The 18,619-nt window shown below is 43.8% G+C and overlaps 1 protein-coding gene across 5 annotated transcripts in view; it reads left to right on the forward strand.

Annotated features, from left to right (window-relative positions):
* Positions 1-18,619, forward strand: part of PHF20 (PHD finger protein 20) — a 142,584-nt gene that overhangs the window by 98,944 nt on the left and 25,021 nt on the right. For all 5 annotated transcript variants that reach the window (XM_035006226.1, XM_035006229.1, XM_035006227.1 and 2 more), the window contains 3 exons: positions 14,934-15,032; positions 16,925-17,089; positions 18,067-18,245. In XM_035006226.1, the coding sequence (XP_034862117.1) occupies positions 14,934-15,032; positions 16,925-17,089; positions 18,067-18,245 (443 nt within the window). The remainder of the gene's footprint in view (positions 1-14,933; positions 15,033-16,924; positions 17,090-18,066; positions 18,246-18,619) is intronic.

Below are 18,619 nucleotides of genomic sequence, written 5' to 3' on the forward strand. Positions count from 1 at the left end.
ATTTGAGAGAGAGAATGAGATAGAGAGAGCATGAGAAGGGGGAGGGTCAGAGGGAGAAGCAGACTCCCTGCTGAGCAGGGAGCCCGATGCGGGACTCGATCCTGGGACTCCAGGATCATGACCTGAGCTGAAGGCAGTTGCTTAACCAACTGAGCCACCCAGGCGCCCTATTTATTTATTTTAAGAGAAGGTGGGGAGGGGCAGAAGAAGAGAATCTTTCACCCCAACTCCCCACTTAGTGAGGAGCCCGACATAGGACTCAGTCCCACAACCCAAGAGATCTTGACCTGAGCCAAAACCAAGAGTTGGATGCTTAACCCACTGAGCCACCCAGGTGCCCCAAAATACATAGGTATTAAATGGTATATGGAACTCCTAGGACATGTGACAGTGTTCCCAAGAAAGTGTGAAATCAGGTTTCAGAACAGTGGGGCAGGCCATGTTAACTAAGGTGATCTCTGACCCTGTGAGAGATCAGTCCTCAGCCATGTTGTGAAGATATAGTGGGAGTTTCTTAGTCATATGTGATGCATTATTCATTAGAAATATAATGCAAGCCACATGTAACTTTTTCTAATAGCCACATTTTATTTTATTTTTATTTTTATAATGTTTATTTTTTAAAGATTTTATTTATTTATTTAAGAGAGAGGGAGAGCACAGAGGTAGAATGAGAGGGAGGAGAAGACTCCCTGCTGAGCATAGAGCCTGATGTGGGACTCGATCCCAGGTCCCTGGGATCATGACCTGAGCCGAAGGCAGACGCTTAACCGACTGAGCCACCCAGGCGCCCTCTTTTTATATTTTAAAATGTGGCTAGTAGGGCGCCTGGGTGGCTCAGTCGGTTAAGTTCCAGGACCCTGCCAAAGGCAGATGCTTAACCAGCTGAGCCACCCAGGCGCCCCTAGATGACTTGTTAAAATACAGACTTTTTGGGCCTTGCTTTCCAGACATTCCATTTCAGTGGCTCTAAGTTTAGAATGTAATTTTTATACTCCCCACCCTCAAGTATAAAAGTGACATATGATTGCTGTGAAATCGGTACCACAGAATACTGAGGGAAACGGTCTCCCTCTCCTTGGCATTTCCACCCCTGTTGTGGATGTGACTATTTTTTTTTTTTAAAGATTTTATTTATTTATTTGACAGAAAGATAGCGAGAGCAGGAACACAGGCAGGGGGAGTGGGAGAGGGAGAAGCAGGCTTCCCGCTGAGCAGGGACCCCGATGTGGGACTCGATCCCAGGACCCTGGGATCATGACCTGAGCCGAAGGCAGACGCTTAACGACTGAGCCACCCAGGTGCCCTGGGTGTGACTGTTTTTGTTTAGCAAACTTTTTTCAGACATTTTCTGTGCATGTCCAAACACATACATGTCTAAATAGAAAATATATTTTACACAGTATCATATGCAACTTGCTTTTTTCATTAAAGATATCTTGGCCATCATTCCCTATCAGTGTAGATATATTGCTCTACCTCATTTTTTTTTTTAAGATTTATTTGAGAGAGAGTGAGAGCACAAATGGGGAAGGAGCAGAGAGAGAGGGAGAGGAGAATCTCAAGCAGACTCTGCTGAGCATGTAGCCTGACTGAGCGTGGAACCTGATATAGGGCTCAACCTCACGATCCATGAGATCATGACCTGAACTGAAATCATGAGTCAGACCCTCAACCGACTGAGCCACCCTGGCGCCCCTAGCTCTGCCTCATTTTGACAGTTGTCATTATTTCATTGTATGGGTGTACTGTATTTTAAACATTTTTCCTATAAAAAGTTTATATTTTGCTAATTTTTTTCACACTATCAAGTGCTAAAGTAAACCTCCCAAAGGTTAATTTGCCCTTGTGTACAAATAAACCCAATGGGATAAATTCCTGGAGGTGATTTGCTTTGGCAAAAGGTATATGCATATTTAAACATCTGCGGAATGATGCCAAATCATCTTTTGAAAACCTTGTCCCAGTTTGTAATCTCCTACCAACTAGTTATGTGTACCAGTTTTTTTACATTCTTATTGATATTATCAAATATTAAATTATTGAGTATCTGATAGATAAAAATATATCTGGGTTTTTTAGTATTCTTAAAATTCTGGAATATTTTAAACATATAGAAAAGTACACGGGATTATATAGCAAGTGTGCATATATCCATCCTCTGCCCAGACTAACAAATGTTAACTTTTTTCTGTATTTCCTTCAGATTTTTTTTAAGATTTTATTTGAGTGAGAGAGAGAAAGCATGCGTGTGCACATGTGCAAGAGCACAAGCAGGGGGAGGGGCAGAGGAAGAGAGAGAAGCAGGCTCCCTGCTGAGCAAGGAGCTCGATGTGGGGCTTGATCCCAGGACCCTGGGATCATGACCCGAGCTGAAGGCAGATACCTAACTGAGCCACACAGGTGCCCTCAGATTTTTTTTTTTTTTTTTTAGATTTTATATGTTTGACAGAGAGTGTGTGCACACAAGCAGGGGGAGCAGCAGGCAGAGGCAGAAGGAGAAGCAGGCTCCCCGCTGAGCAGGGAGCCCGACTTGGGGCTCGATCCCAGGACCCTGGGATCATTACCTGAACCCAAGGCAGACACTTAACCGACTGAGCCATCCAGGGGCCCTGAGTTTTAGAAGTTCTTTATATTATATTTTGGATACTAACCCTTTTTCGGATAGGTCATTTGCAGATATCTTCTCCCATTTAGTAGGTTGTCTTTTAGTTTTGTTGGTTTCTTTGCTGTGCAGAAGCTTATTATTTTGATGTAGTCCTAATAGTTTATTTTTCTTTTATTTCCCTTTCCTCAGGAGACATATCTAGAAAAATGTTGCTATGGCCAATATCAGAGACATTACTGCCTGTGCTCTCTTCTAGGATTTTTATGGTTTGCACATCTCACATTTAAGTTTTTAATCCATTTTGAGTTTATTTTTATGTATGGTGTAAGAAAGTGGTCCAGTTTCATTCTTTTTAATGTAGCTGTCCAGTCTTCTCAGCATCATTTGTTGAAGAGACTATCTTTTTCCCACTGCATATTCTTTACTTCTTTGTTGAAGAGTAAATGACCATATAGTTATGGGATTCTTTCTGGATTTTCTATTCTCTTCCATTGATCTACATGTCTATTCAAAGTTTTTCAGTATTATTGTATGTTACAGTGATCTGCAGTTAGTAATTATGACTTGCTGAAAAATGATGGTTGGCATTTTTTTGCAGTATTTTTTTATTTAGGTGTGTACATTTTTTTTTAATACATAATGCTAGTGCATACTTTATAGACTACAGTATAGTGTAAATATACCTTTTGTATGCGCTGGGAACCCAAAGAATTCATTTGATTCACTTTATTGTGACCTTTGTTTTATTGTGGTAATCTGGTACCAAACCTGCAATATTTCGGAGGTATGCCTGTAAATGTGTAAATAGAGTAAATAAATTGTGGTGTCTTGATCCAGTGGAATACTACATAGCGGTGAGTGAGTGGGCCACAGCTATATCCACCAACATGGGTGCATCTCACACAGTGTTGAGCCAAAGAAGCTAGTGTAAGCTCATAACCTATATGATATATTTTGTTAAAGATTTTATTTATTTGACAGAGAGAGAGTACAAGCAGAGAGAGGGGTAGGCAGAGGGAGAGGGGAAGCAGGCTCCCCGCTGAGCAAGGAGCCCGATGCGGGACTCGATCCCAGGACTCCAGAATCATGACCTGAGCCGAAGGCAAACGCTTAACTGACTGAGCCACCCAGGCACCCTGATATGGTTTTATATAAAATTCAAAACCAGATAAAAACAAATCTCTGGTATTTGAGGGTAGGACAGTGGTTACCCTTCAAGGGAGATGGATGAATGACTTGGTGGGGTCAGGAGGGAGATTTCTGGGCTCCTGGAAATATTCTGTTTTCTGATACGTATGGTGGTTATATGGATGGGTTCACTGTGAAATGTATCAATCATACACTTATTATGTGTGTACTTTTCTGTATATGTTTTAGGCCTCAATAAAGAACCTACTTAAAACAAGTAAGATTTTATTTATTTGAGAGAAAGAGAGAGAGCAAGCAGAGGGAAAGGGAGAAGCCGGTTCCCCTCTGAGCAGGGAACCCGATGCAGGGCTCGAACCCAGGACGCTGAGATCATGACCTGAGCTGAAGACAGACGCTTAACCAACTGAGCTACCCAAGCACCCCTAAAACAAATATTTTGAAAATACTAAAGGGCGCCTGGGTGGCTCAGTTGGTTAAGCGACTGCCTTCGGCTCAGGTCATGATCCTGGAGTCCCTGGATCGAGTCCCGCATCGGGCTCCCTGCTCGGCAGGGAGTCTGCTTCTCCCTCTGACCTTCCCCCCTCTCATGTGCTTGCTCTCTCTCATTCTCTCTCTCTCTCAAATAAATAAAATCTTTAAAAAAAAAAAAAGAAAATACTAAAAATGCCGTAAGAATGTGAGAAAATAAACTACAAGAAGATGCTGAGAAAAAAATTAAGATTTTCAATTGAAATAATGATGATAATTGAAGAGCTTTTAATTTTTGTTTACTTATATCAGTTTTATCCCCAAATGAATCCCTTCTTTCTCTGTCCCACAGCACTAATCCAGGTTTTCCTCTCTTGCCTTGATTGTTGTAGTATTTTCTCAACCAGTTTTCTTCTCTCCATTCTTTATCCACTATGGTTTATATGTCATTTTGCTGTCAGGGATCTTTGAAAATACTAACCTGATCATATCACTCACCTGCTAAAAAATATTTAAGGATGGAGTGCTGGCTTTTGCAGAGCATGTTAGTGCTGGACATGTGTGTTGTGAATCCTATTCGATTCTTGCAATCACTGTTGGACTTTTTGTAGGTTTCTTGACTTCTCTGTGCCTTTCTGCATAAACTTGAGTTCTTATGATGAGTCGTGAGCTAATCTGTTTAATGAGCCTGTTTTAGGGTCCCTTAGGTGGGATGTGCATTTCCTTCTTCCACTTAACCATGATTTTGTCTCATTCAGCCATATATGACTAAAGTTGGTGCATTGGTGTGAGCTCTTCAGCTGGATTGTAACTGCTATTGGGGAGGAATTAATGTTGTTGCTTCAGTATCCCTGGGCTCTGCTCAGATCTGTGGACACAGCTAGTGCTTAGGGATTGGTAATTGTGTTGATAAGTGGAGATCAAATCAAGGTGTCAAGACCCAGTAGAAATAGTAGTCACTGGATACAGTGCCGGAGTGACATCTGGGCAGGCAGGACTAGGGAGCAAGTGGACGTGGGTGCAGCCTATCCCAGATGACACAGAGCCTCTCGAACCATGTTATTCCAAAGGCTGAGGCTTGACAGGAGGCTATAAGGGGACTGAGGAAGGTTACGCTTGCCTGACCACCATGGTGTTTGCCCTCTGCTAGGGCATAATTCTGCCTGTCCCTGATCATGGTAATTGTCTGAGGAGGGACCTTGCCCAGTATAATGCACCTGAGTACAGGGTGGATGTCTGGCCATGTGTGGATTGCTTGTTTGGTTTAGGGATTCCTGAATAAATATGCTTGAGGGTCTTGATTTGTGTTAGTGATATGTGCAGGCTCAGAGTCAGCCCACCTGAATTTGAATCCAGCCTTTACCACTTGCTTGCTATGTGACTTTGGGCAAAGAACTTGCTGAACTTTAATTTTTCCCTCTGTGAAATGAAAATAATAGTTTTACCTACCTCAGAGCTTTGTTACATTAAATGCAATATAATGTAAAATGCTTAGCACAATATCGGGCTTATAGTAAACTCTTAATGAATAGTAGCTCTTTGTCTCAGTGAAATCATTAACCCAGGCAGTTAGAGATCTGAGTTCTAAATTCAGCCGACTACTAACAAGCTACAAAATCAGTAACGCAAGTTGTTGCCATTTTGGTATAATTAAGAAACCTGAGTGATTGATTTTCACTTTTGTGTACTGCCCTTGGGTCTCATACCAACATACCTACCTGAGATTTTATTCTCTCTCTCAATGCAGATGAATCCCTTTCCCTATAATTTGGAAGTCTCTTGGTGAATTTTTGCCTGCCTGTTTCTTTTTAATAACAAGACCTGCTGTGAATATATACTCACCTGGCTGGCAGGGGTGGACAATACAAAATGCTTTAGGGTGAACAAAAGGGGTTTTTAAATTCTTCTGCTTTAACTTGTTACTCCCCTGCTGATCCTCTGTAAAACTGATCCATTTGGTGACACTCACAGGCCACTCACGGACTGTCTGGGGTAGAGCCTGGTCATTCCTTTCCTATACATTCTTCAGTGGAGAGCAGTTTTGTGCTGCCAGGAAGGATCACACCCCTGCCCTCATGTCAAGTGGACACAGACCTCATGGATGATTTCCCAACTCCCCTGGGCCTGATTGTGCAGATGGCCAGCAGTTACCAGTCTGAAGGAAACTAGACCATTTACCTTGCTGCCTTCTATGGTTCATGAAAACCCTGGCCACTAGTCCTGCCTGTGCCACTAACTAGCAGGAGCCTCAGTCATCGTCATCACCGACCTGGGGTCAGTAGACACACACGTTCAGCCTTCGTTATGAGGCTGTCCATGAGAGCAAACACAGCAGGGTATTTAGAAGATTCCACAGACCCAAGCCTCCAGAACACCCTGCTCCAGGCATCTCCCCTCACTTTCTCCCATCAAAGCCTCCCTCTGTTTCCCTCATGGTTTTGCTGAGTACTTGACTAATCTGATAACTAAATTTCTCAAGATTTGAAAGAATAAAACCAACTTAATAGCTCACCTCTTCTCAACGTATCTAGGTTTTGCTCAGGCTTCCAGAAAGCCTTTATCCTTAGGGGTGGAATTTCAGATGGGGGGTGGGTTCAGGTGGGGAGATGTTCCAAGGTGAGGCTCTGACACCAGGCAACCTGTGTCCTGGTTCACAGGCTTTGTGAACTTGACATTATGCTTAAGTGTAAAACAGATTATTACAGGACTCGTGGTGCTTACGGATAATTATTGTAAAAAAGTACTCCCTTTATGCTGAGTGCTCTGATTATGGCATATGGGACCTTGAGATCTAATGGAGTTCTCAGATGGAGATTCCTGGTGCTTCTGTTCCATGAGGCTCAGAAAACGTTCTGCAGATTATTTTTTGATTCTTTCAATTTCCCTGCTGGTTAGGTTGAGCAGGAGAAGCAGTTCTGATCTGAGAGTCCACAGACTGAGTCTTAGTAGCAGTCCTGCTACTGTTCACTTGTGATCTGAGCCCTTCACGAATCTGATATCCTCATTTCTTTTTTTTTTTTTTTTAAGATTTTATTTATTTTTTAGAGAGTGAGCAAGAGAGAAATAGCATGAGAGGGGAGAGAGTCAGAGGGAGAAGCAGGCTCCCCGCTGAGCCGGGAGCCCGATGTGGGACTCGATCCCAGGACCCTGGGATCATGACCTGAGCCGAAGGCAGTCGCTTAACCAACTGAGCCACCCAGGTGCCCCTGATATCCTCATTTCTAAAGTCATGATGTAGGATCAGGTATGAATGAGACAAGGCCGTTTCATGTGAGGAGAAAAGCCCATAATCAGATACAGTAAAAAGGGCTGAATTCTATATTAAGAACATATAATGTGCTGTAGAAACAGAGATTCAGATTTTGCCTGTAGAGCAGGGGTGAATGTTGAGAGGACAGGTGCCATTTGAGTTAAGCCTTAAAATGTAAGGGTAGAGGGGTTGAACCAAGGCCAGGGAATAGGAAGGTCATTACCCATGCTGGGACCAAGCAGAGCGGAGGTTCTGAGGCATTGAGGAGAATAAATGGCTATGATCCTTTGTCCCCAAGGTGCCCCTGCTGACTCTGGCCTTCAGATGTTTCCCCTTCCCTCAGCCAGGCCTTTTGTCACATGAGTGAATTTGCTTTTCCAAATGAGGTTTCTTGGAATACCAGAATCCATTTTATAAATTCTCTTCCAGTGGCAAGTTCAGGGTTTGTTTCTGCGTAGGTGAGTTCAGTCCTCAGTAGCAGTTTGTCCCAGAAAGAATATTCTAGAATCAAAGGGAGCCTCACCTGTGCTTATTACCTATTGTCACATCCATTTGGTTCATATTCTCACTCTGGGTAACCCTCGACTTTAGGCCCAAATGAGTCTTGGGGCACTGGAGTGGACTCGACCCTTCTTTGTTGCCATCTACACCTTGTGGCACTAGATTGGCCTTCTTACAGGGACATGCTCTCTCTCCCCTTAAAAGAAAGAGGGCAATATGAGGTTACTTAGATGATAGTGCCTAAAAGAGAGAACCAAAGTGCCCTGCTTCAGCAAGGCAGAGGTTTATTTCCCTCTCAGGTCAAACTGCAAGCTCCCCACAGTGGCTCTGTTGTGGATCCATGAAGTTGTCCAAGGCCAGCTCATTGTTGCATTATGCTTAGGTGTTGCTTTCCTCTGTGTGGTCCAGGATTGCTTACCACCTTGCCTTTCAGCTCTTTCTTTTAAGGGTATCACCCAGAAGTGCCACGGATCACTTCTGTTCATAGCCCATAGGCCAGAACGTATGTCCCTGGCCGGCCCCACCTTGCTCAGGAGAAGCTGGAAAATATTCTCTTTTAAGTGGAGAATTGGGTATTGGAGAATGCATAACACTCTCTGCCATGTGAACTAAGGCAAAAAAAATGCAGGGCTTGAGAGAGGGGTTTGTTGGAGGGCCCTGTGGGCTGGTGTTTGGGTGGGATCCATGGGGGGTTGGGAAACTGCTGGGAGAAGAGGCTGGGAAGGTAGGCATGGTGAAATGGTAGTGTTAAGCCACGAGTATCACCTCCTCTGGTAGGCAGTGAGAATCCCTCCAAGAGCATGCCCACTTCTACTCTGCCCTTGAGCTGCTTGCTGTCCCTTCATGCAGATCAGAGCATGCTCTGGTTGCTGCTTGTCCCAGCCATGTGGCTGTGCTCTGTGGTGTATAGGCAGTTCTCCCGTAGATGATGTTGGTGTTATTCTGTGCCTTTCCCTCCTGGAAGCAGCGGTCTAATGTCCTTCTGCTCTCATAAGTCGGGGATGGTCTGGTGGAGAAATAGGGAGCAGGCTGTACAGAGGGAGAAAGAAGTGCTCTGGTACCTTTTTTTTTTTTTTTAATATTTTATTTATTTATTTGGCAGAGAGAGAGACAGCGAGAGAGGGAACACAAGCAGGGGGAGTGGGAGAGGGAGAAGCAGGCTCCCCGCAGAGCAGGGAGCCCGATGTGGGGCTCGATCCCAGGACCCTGAGATCATGACCTGAGCTGAAGGCAGTCACGTACTGACTGAGCCACCCAGGCGCCCCAGGGCTCTGGTACTTCTAATGGGCACCTACAGCCTGAGGAGACAAGTGGCCATCCTAGAAAAGCCTCACCCTCTTCAGGTGACAAGCTGCTCTCTGATCCATCGCTTTGGCAGGAAATTGCTCTTTGTGCAGCCAAGCTTGGGCAATCTGGAAGAAGCTGTGCAGTCAGGCTCATATTGTGTGGGTCATGGAACAATTGGTCAGGCTGTCCAAAGAGAGAGCTGACAGCAGACCAGTCTCACCATCCATGGAGAGGGTATTGCAAGCAAGATAGCAAAAGCTAACATTTGAGAACTTGGCATGTGCTTAGGCACTGTTCCAAATTCTTTCCTTGTATTATCTTGTTTAATTCCCAAAACAATCCGTATGAGGTGGGTACTGTTGTGCCCAGTGATAAATTAGAAACTGAGATGCAGAAGAGTTGGGTTAACTCGAACCAATATCTCTACATCTAGCAGGTGGTGGAGCCACGATCTGAATCTAGTTGCAGAGCCTACCCCCTCACTCTAGGCTCTGTTTCTGTTTTTTTTTTAGGATTCCAGGGAAGGATGCCCTGCCCCTGGGTCCTGGAGTAGGGAGTAAGGAGTGCTTCCCAGAAGGAGACTTCCTGTGTACATGGGTAGTCTGAATGAGTTCTGCCTGTTGTCAGCATGTCTGCCTCTGTACCTCAGGGAATCACCTGCATTAGCTTAGTCATTGCTGGACATTTGTCCTTGTGAGCTTTGCCACATCAGGCCACATGTGACTACACAGTTTACAGCCAGAAGCCAGGGTGAGACTCTGGAGATTTTCTCTCTTCCCTCTGCATTCATAGGCCTCTGTAGAACAACTTCCTAGAATAGCTCTTCTTTTTAGCTTCATTGTTTACTCCTCTAACTGAAGCCTTTGAAGGGAACTCTTTAAAGCTTAAGGTGACCATATTTCAGACCAGCTGCAAGACTTGGGAAGCTTTTAGTTACAAGTAACAGGAACTCCTATTTGAATTGACTCTACAATCAAGAGGGTGTGTTGGTTCACATAATGGGGCAGTCCAGGGGAGGTACGGCTCCAGGACTGTTTTACCATCTTGCCTCTCAGTGCTGTTTTCAGGCTGGATACCTTGTGGTCATAGGGTGGTAGCCAGTATCATTTAAGACTCCATACTGCTTCAGTCAAATCTAACAAGAGAGTAAAAACATATCCTTTTTATAAATGTTGGACCAGAATCCCACATGTGGGTCAGATCAGTCCATTCTCATCCCTGCCTTAGGAAGTTGGCCAGGCTCAGATTATCTAAGTCTAAAATTGTGACCAGGGCTATGGGATTACTCTTACTGATTTAACTGAGTGTGGAGTCAATCCTGTTCAAAGCCCTTACACGCTGCCCAGTAAAGGAGGGGTAGAAAAGATTCTGGGAGATAGGTATCTCCTATACCCAGCAGGTGCAAGGTGAGAAAAGAAACCTGCAGAGCCAGGAAACCAGGTGGTGGTGGTGTTGAACTGCAAAGCAGATCCATGCCCTGTTTCCCATTTCAGGGACCGTGCACAGGGCCCAAGTCCTCAGAGGTCTGAGTTCTCCTTTTCCGTTTAGCAATCTACATGATCATGCAGCTTCTCTGAATTTCACTTCCTCCTCTGTTGAGTGGTAATAATACTAAGGTATAGCTGCATTTTATGCAAAATTATCAGTTTGAAGTTGTATGATATAAAAAGTCTTATGTGCAAAATTTGAATTAATGCAAATCCTAAGAAACTGAGAAAATTCATTAGCCATGTGATTTCAAAGCTAGTAGGCCAGTGAAAGTGTTCATTATGTCTTCATTTTATGGGAATGTTCGTTATGAATTATGTGACTTTGAATAATGTGGGAACTTCAGGAATCCCTTGTATGGAATGAACGGCCCCATTCTTCTTTTATTGCCTTTTGGGTTCCGTAAAGGATGTGATGCTGTTTTATAAAATGTAAAATGAGGGGCGCCTGGGTGGCTCAGTTGTTAAGTGTTTGCCTTTGGCTCAGGTCATGATCCCAGGGTCCTGGGATCGAGCCCCGCATCAGGCTCCCTGCTCAGCAGGGAGCCTGCTTCTCCCTCTCCCACTCCCCCTGCTTGTGTTCCCTCTTTTGCTGTGTCTCTCTCTGTCAAATAAATAAATAAAATCTTAAAAAATAAAATAAAATGTAAAATGAAAAAAGACCAAAAAAACCTCCCATACTTAGATGATAACTGGGTGTGCCCTGGTACTTGGCAGTTTATACCCTACATCTTGACCTCTCAAGGATCCAGGACCAAGGTGACCTCTCTTCTTCAGCCACTTCTACTGACTGGGTTAATGCTGTTAGCCTTTTGGTAAACTAATGGATATATATAGTTACTTTAATTTGGAGGTCATTAAAACCTGAGTTTACAAATCAAAAACTGGATTGGGCAGCAGTTTCTATATGTTTGTGTGTGACGATATATCAACTACTTTTTTTAGAGAGATTTAAAAAAAAGTATTTATTTTTTGTTTGTCAGAGAGCAAGAGAGTGAGTGAGCGAGAGAGAGCACAAGCAGAGGGAGTGGCAAGCAGAGGCAGAAGTGGGGCTCCCTGCTGAGCAAGGAGCCTGATGCGGTACAATATATCAACTTCTATTATTCCTTTACTCAGATGCTTCCAGTGGCCTCCTAAGTCACTCGTAGTAAAGGCCAACTTCCTTACAAGGCCCTACATGATCTGCTTCTAGCCACATCATCTCTCCCTCAACCGAATTCTAATTTCAGTTCCAGTGGAGATATGCAGGCCTCCTTGCTATTTATTGATTTCAGATTCCAATTGTTCATTGCTAATATATAGGAAAGTAGTGGACTTTTGTATATTAACCTTGTTTCTTTGCAACCTTGCTATAATCACTATTTCCAGCAGGTTTTTTGTTCGTTTGTTTTTGGCCAATTCTTTGGGATTTTCTACATCGACAGTCCTGTCTCTGCAAACAAAGATAGTTTTATTTCTTCCTTTCTAATGTGTGTAAGGAGCCAGCACGAGAGCGGGGGGAGGGCAGAGTGGGAGGGAGAGAAAATCCTCAAGCCGACTAGGCGCTGAGAGTGGAGCCCAACTTGGGGCTTGATTCCATGACCACAAAATCAAGAGTCGGACGCTTAATCAACTGAGCCACCCAGGCGCCCCATGAGTTGTGTTTTTATATCCGAGGAAAACTGTTCTCAGGATCAGAGGAAAGTAGGTATTGTTGATAGCTTTTGTAAGATTCAGGAGGCATTTGACTGTGTTTTGCTAATCAACTGTATGACCTTGGCCAGGTCAACTTACTTCTTTGGACGTTGGTTTCTTGATCTTAAATTGAGTATTTTTGTAAATTAGACTAAGGTATTTTCTAGAGTTCTTGTTCGTTGAACTTTGTTTCTCAGTTGTGGAGTACTTTAACTGGGAGGGAACTTAGAGACCCTTAAATCCTGTGTTCTTTAGCCAGTTGATTAACTTCTGTCTGTAGAGCCCAGACTTGCCGGCTAGGAGGGCAGCCCACTATCCTCTCTGATGGTTCCTGGATGCCCATTTGGGAGAGGGGCCTGGGCTGCGGTGTTGACATGGTGATGAAGAGCCAGATGAACTTGTTTTCAGATATCTGTTTGATGTCAGGCAGGTCCTTCACCTCACCGAGCTTTACTTCTGTAAAATCTGTAAAATGAAAAATGAAAATGTAAAATGAAAATGATATACACAGGTTGTTGTTAGGATTAAATGAGATGTTTGTGGTTTCTTTGCACACAAGTGCTTAGTTAAAATCAGTTGAATCTGATTGTTTACCTTACCCCATAACTGCTTTATGATCATCTTGATTCCACATCAGAATCACTTGGAGAGTGTTTTTGATGCCCTTGGAAACATGCTAAGTGAAAGAAGCCAGACATAGGAGGTCACATATTATGTGATTGCATTTATATGAAATGTCCGGAGTAGATACATCTGTAGCCACAGATGCGGAATGGTGCTCACCAGGGGTTGAGGGCCTGGGGAGAAACTGCTTAGTGGTAAAGAATTTTCCTTAGGAGTGATGGGAATGTTTTGCAGCTGGGTAGAGCTGGTTGCACAACATGGTGAATGTACTACATACCACTGGATTTTTTTTTTTTTTGCAGCTTTATTGAAGCTTAATTGTGCAGTGAACTCCCTGTATTTAAATTGTATAATTTGAAGAGCAACCCAGTCAAGATAGTAAACACATCTTTTGCCTCCCAGACTTTCCCTATGCCTCTTTTTAATTCCTCCTTTCTACTCCTCCCTTCCTCTCATCGGGCACTGTTTTTTAATTTTAATTTTAATTAATTTTTTTTAAGATTTTATTTATTTATTTGACAGAGAGAGCACAAGCAGGTGGAATAGCAGGCAGAGGGAGAGGGAGAAGCAGGCTCCCCACTGAGCAAGGGGCCCAATGTGGGGCTCGATCCCAGGACTCTGGGATTATGACCTGAGCTGAAGCCAGTCGCCCAACCAGCTGAGCTGCCCAGGCGCCCCTTGGGCGCTGAAATAGACTACTTTTCATCTAGAATTTTATACAAATGGAATCATGCAGATACTAGATTTTATCTGGCTCCTTTCACTTAGCATACTTATCTTGAGATTCACTTAGGTTGCTGCACATACTAATACTTCATGCTTTTATTGCTGAAAAGTATTCCATTGTGTGAACACACCACAAGTGATTCATTCACTTGCTGATGGACATTTGGGCATTTTTTACTTTGTGTGATTACAATTACAGCTTCAGTGGACGTTCATGTACATGTCTCTGTGTGGACACGGTATCCCTTCTCTTGAGTAAATATCTAGGAGTAGAGTGGTTAGGTCCTAGGATATGTGTGCTTAAACCCTTCTTGACATCTACAGAGTAAGGCTTGATCAATTATATGAAATACTATGGACACATTTGATAAGCAAAACAACTGGATTTTTGCAATGGTAAGGCTGTTGTTAACTTTGAAAACTGAAAACAGTCTCAGAGTGGTAGGTGGGAAGATTTTTAGAATGGAGTTAGGAAAAACTGAAGTGAGAAGTTTGGACAGGGAGTGTTGATGACTTGAGTTTGCTGTGAAGAGTAGCAAAGAATGAAGCTGTGGTATTTGGAAGGTGCGTATTGTTCATTTTTAAATGGGTAATTTTATGTTATGTGAATTGTACTTCAATTATAAAAAAAAGAAACAACATCTTGACATGCAGGTCACACCATAAGCCACATAAATCAGCATCTCTATGGGTGGGACCTGGGCACTCACTTTTTAAAAATATCACCCGGTGATTGTAGTATGTAGCCAGTGAGGAGTGATCTAAGTAGGGTTGGCAAACTTAACCTGTAGAGGGCCAGACAAATATTTTCAGCTTTGAGGGCCATAAAGTCTCTATCTTCACTCCTCAACTCTGCTGTTGAAGCATGAAAGCGGCCATCATCAATATATAACGAATGAGCATGGTATGTTTCAACAAAACAAATTAACAGGCAGTGGGCCAGTTTGCCCACCGTTGGTCTAAAGGCTAGATGATGGAGAAGGGGCTCCAGAACCTTGAGGAGGATAGAAGGTAACCTCGTAGGCAGAACCAGATCCAGAACTCTGTTCCTTTGCCCATTTTAGTTCTTCACATTGGACATACTTACTTGAGAATGAACATCTTAGTGATGGAAACAAGATGTTAGAAAGTCAAGACTTACACTTATTTTTAATTCCAGCTGCAAAAGATAAGGAAAAGAATAAAGAGAAGAAATTCAAAGAGTTTGTGAGAGTGAAGCCAAAGAAAAAAAAGAAAAAGAAAAAGAAAACCAAACCTGGTAATTTTCCCCTGGGGTGTTTCACTTGGGTTTCCTGCCATGGGTTGGGGAGGGGTTGCTTTGTCTCCTGGCCTCTGAACTTGCACTGAGGAGAGGAGGGGCCAGCAGGCCTTTAAGGGAGCTTGTGGGCTCAGCCTGGCATGGACCTTGGCAGGGGAGGAGTCTATTCATCCTGGGTGTTACAAGGCCACATTGGCATTTAGGAAGACCTTCTTTCTTTCTGCATTGGCCAGTGTGCCCTGTCATAGGGTAGTGCATGTGAAAGCATTATAATAAGAGAGGATATGCAGGTGAATGATTGTGTTTGTTTGCACACACAACTCTTTTCTTTTTTTAAGATTTATTTAATTTATTTTTAAAGATTTTATTTATTTATTTGACAGAGAGAGACACAGCGAGAGAGGGAACAGAAGCAGTGGGAGTAGGAGAGGGAGAAGCAGGCTTCCCGCTGAGCAGGGAGCCCGATGCGGGGCTCGATCCCAGGACCATGGGATCATGACCTGAGCCGAAGGCAGACGCTTAACAGCTGAGCCACCCAGGCGCCCCTTAGGATTTTATTTTTTTTTACTCTTATGTTAATTCCCATACATTACATCATTAGTTTTAGATGTAGTGTTCCATGATTCATTGTTTGTGCATAACACCCAGTGCTCCATGCAGAATGTGCCCTCCTCAATACCCATTACCAGGCTAACCCATCCTCCCACCCCCCCTCCCCTCTAGAACCCTCAGTTTGTTTTTCAGAGTCCATCGTCTCTCATGGTTCGTCAGGATTTTATTTTTAAGTAGTCTCTACACCCAATGTGGGACTCTTATGACCCCAAGATCAATAGTTGCATGCTCCACCAACTGAGCCAGGCAGGCACCCCTTGTACACTCAACTCTTTTTATTTTTTTAAGATTTATTTATTTATTTGAAAGAGTAAGAGCGGGGGCGGGAGGGGCAGAGGGAGAGGGACAGAGATTCTTTTTAAAAATATTTATTTATTTGAGAGAGAGAACATAAGTGGGGTGAGGGTTAGAGGGAGAAGCAGACTCCCCACTGAGCAGGGAGCCCGATGTGGGATTCGATCCCAGGACTCCAGGATCATGACCTGAGCTGAAGGCAGGTGCTTAATGACTGAGCCACCCAGGTGCCCAGGGACAGAGATTCTTTTTTTTTTTTTTAAGATTTTATTTATTTATTTGACAGAGACACAGTGAGAGAGGGAACACAAGCAGGGGGAGTGGGAGAGGGAGAAGCAGGCTTCTCACGGAGCAGGGAGCCCGATGCAGGGCTTGATCCCAGGTCCCTGGGACCATGACCTGAGCTGAAGGCAGACGCTTAACGACTGAGCCACCCAGGCACCCCAGGGACAGAGATTCTTAAGCAGACTCCGCACTGAGTGCAGAGCCCAACGTGAGGCTCAATCTCATGACCCTAAGATCACAACCTGAGCTGAAACCGAGAGTCGAATGCTTAACTGCACCACCCGGGTGCCCCTACACACAACTCTTAAACACGTATCTCTGAACCCTTTCAATAAAGGATTTACTTCTTGAAGAGTGTGTGTCTAGCTCCTACAAAGATGTTAAGAAAATAAGTGTTCCAACCTTGGGAGACCAAGGGATGCCATGTTTTATTCTTAATATATCTTTTGGCTTAGAAAAACAATCTTATCAGAAAAAAAGGGGAGAAGGGTGATAATTGAGGAGGAAACTTTTGGTTTTGAGGTTCTTGGAGGTAGCTAGAAGTTTTAATCCCTAAATCTGTCCTCCACACCGCTTTGTACTGACTTGCTCCTCTGCCATGGAGTTGTTTGAACAGTGGGGCTGTTGGTTGGGTGGGATTGATTCTGGAATGCCCTGATGATATGTGGGGGTGCTGATTCCTTTTTGATCCTATCTTCCAGAATGCCCTTGCAGTGAGGAGATCAGTGATACCTCTCAGGAACCATCTCCACCCAAGGCATTTGCTGTCACCAGGTGTGGGTCCTCACATAAGCCTGGGGTCCATATGAGCCCACAGCTCCATGGCTCGGAATCTGGAAACCATAAAGGGAAAGTGAAAGTATCCGGTAAGGAGACTGTCGGCTGACTTGATCATTTGTATAGCATTATAGTCAGAGAAGGCTGGATTTATGTTGACACTGTGACTTACTCCCCAGGCCCTCTGCAAGTACAGTCTGTTATATTTTCAAAAGAAAGAAGTACATCATATAAAACAAAGGCTATTAGCTGTGCCTTTCCTGAACTTTCCTTCTCTCCAACTTTGGCTTTAGTTGAATGCCTCTTAGGTACCTCCAGGCCATTATATCTATAACCCCCAAAATCCATTATACCCCATCCTCTTGCATACCTGCCCTTCTCATTGCTCCATTTTTTATTGATGGACTCTGCATCTAATCTGGTTGCTTGGGGAAATCTGAGTCAACCTTGAAGGTGCTTCTTTTCCAGCAATTTAGAGGGTGATTGTGAGTTTGGAAGGATTTAATAAGTATATGGAAAGTACTTACAACAGTGGTACAAAATACGTGATCAGTAAAGGTTAGCTGTAATTATAACTAATCAGGCACCAACATCTAGTGATTCTAGTTCTGATTATCCCTGGAATCTGCCCCTTCTTCATTTTCTACTGTCGACAGAGTTTTAAAGGTGGCTCTGAATGTAGACTTGACAGTAAGCCAGATCCTGGCTGGAAGGGATGAGGTTGAGGAACATGTTTGAGTCATTAGGATGATGATCTGTGTAGTTCATGGGGGAGTTGCAGCCTCTCTGCCAGTGAGCTCTGTGACCTTGAGCTGCCACTTACTTTGGGCTTCACTCTCAGTAAAATGAGGAATGGAGTTCGGTTCATCAGCAGGCAGCATACGTCATTTGGGCTGTTGCTAGATGACAGGCCCAAGGGACAGACTGGAGTTCCTGTTTCCCAGCTCTGTGAAAATTCATAGAGGAGTGGGGCTGTACGGTCACTTCCACTCTTGACATTCTAAGTTTTTGAAAATTTTATAACTATAATTTAAAATAGTGACTGTTGTTTTTCCTTTCCTCTCAGAGGAGGATAATCTGAGTGAGTCCTCTTCTGAGAGCTTTCTTTGGAGCGATGAGGAATATGGTCAAGATATTGATGTGACCACCAACCCAGATGAGGAACTCGATGGGGACGACCGCTATGATTTTGAAGTGGTCCGCTGCATCTGTGAGGTTCAGGAGGAAAATGACTTCATGATTCAGGTAGGTAGAGCTTCCAGGAGACAGGCATAGAGAAACACAAACTGGTCCTTGGAGGGAATTTTGAGGGACTGCAGTTTGAGTACAGCAAACATAGAATCATGTTAGAAGCCCCAGCCAGACAGGCAGTATTAGCAGTAGCACATTGAGCTTACTTTTTAGTTCAGCTTCCTCTGAATCTCAGGCTGGTGTAAATAGCCTATTAATAGAATGAGAGAGGACTTGAAACATCACTGAGTCTAAAAGTCTCCTGCTCTGCTTGGGGCAGCTGGGACCCACAAATGGGAAGGGCCTTGCCTGTGGTCACACAGTGAGGAGTTGAACATCAGGGATCCGAATCTCTGGAGTGGCAGTTGAATCTTCCTGTGGTCCCTTGC

Source organism: Mirounga leonina, unplaced genomic scaffold (assembly GCF_011800145.1).
Source record: "Mirounga leonina isolate KUSES-001 unplaced genomic scaffold, KU_Mleo_1.0 Mir_150, whole genome shotgun sequence".
Lineage (NCBI taxonomy): Eukaryota > Metazoa > Chordata > Mammalia > Carnivora > Phocidae > Mirounga > Mirounga leonina.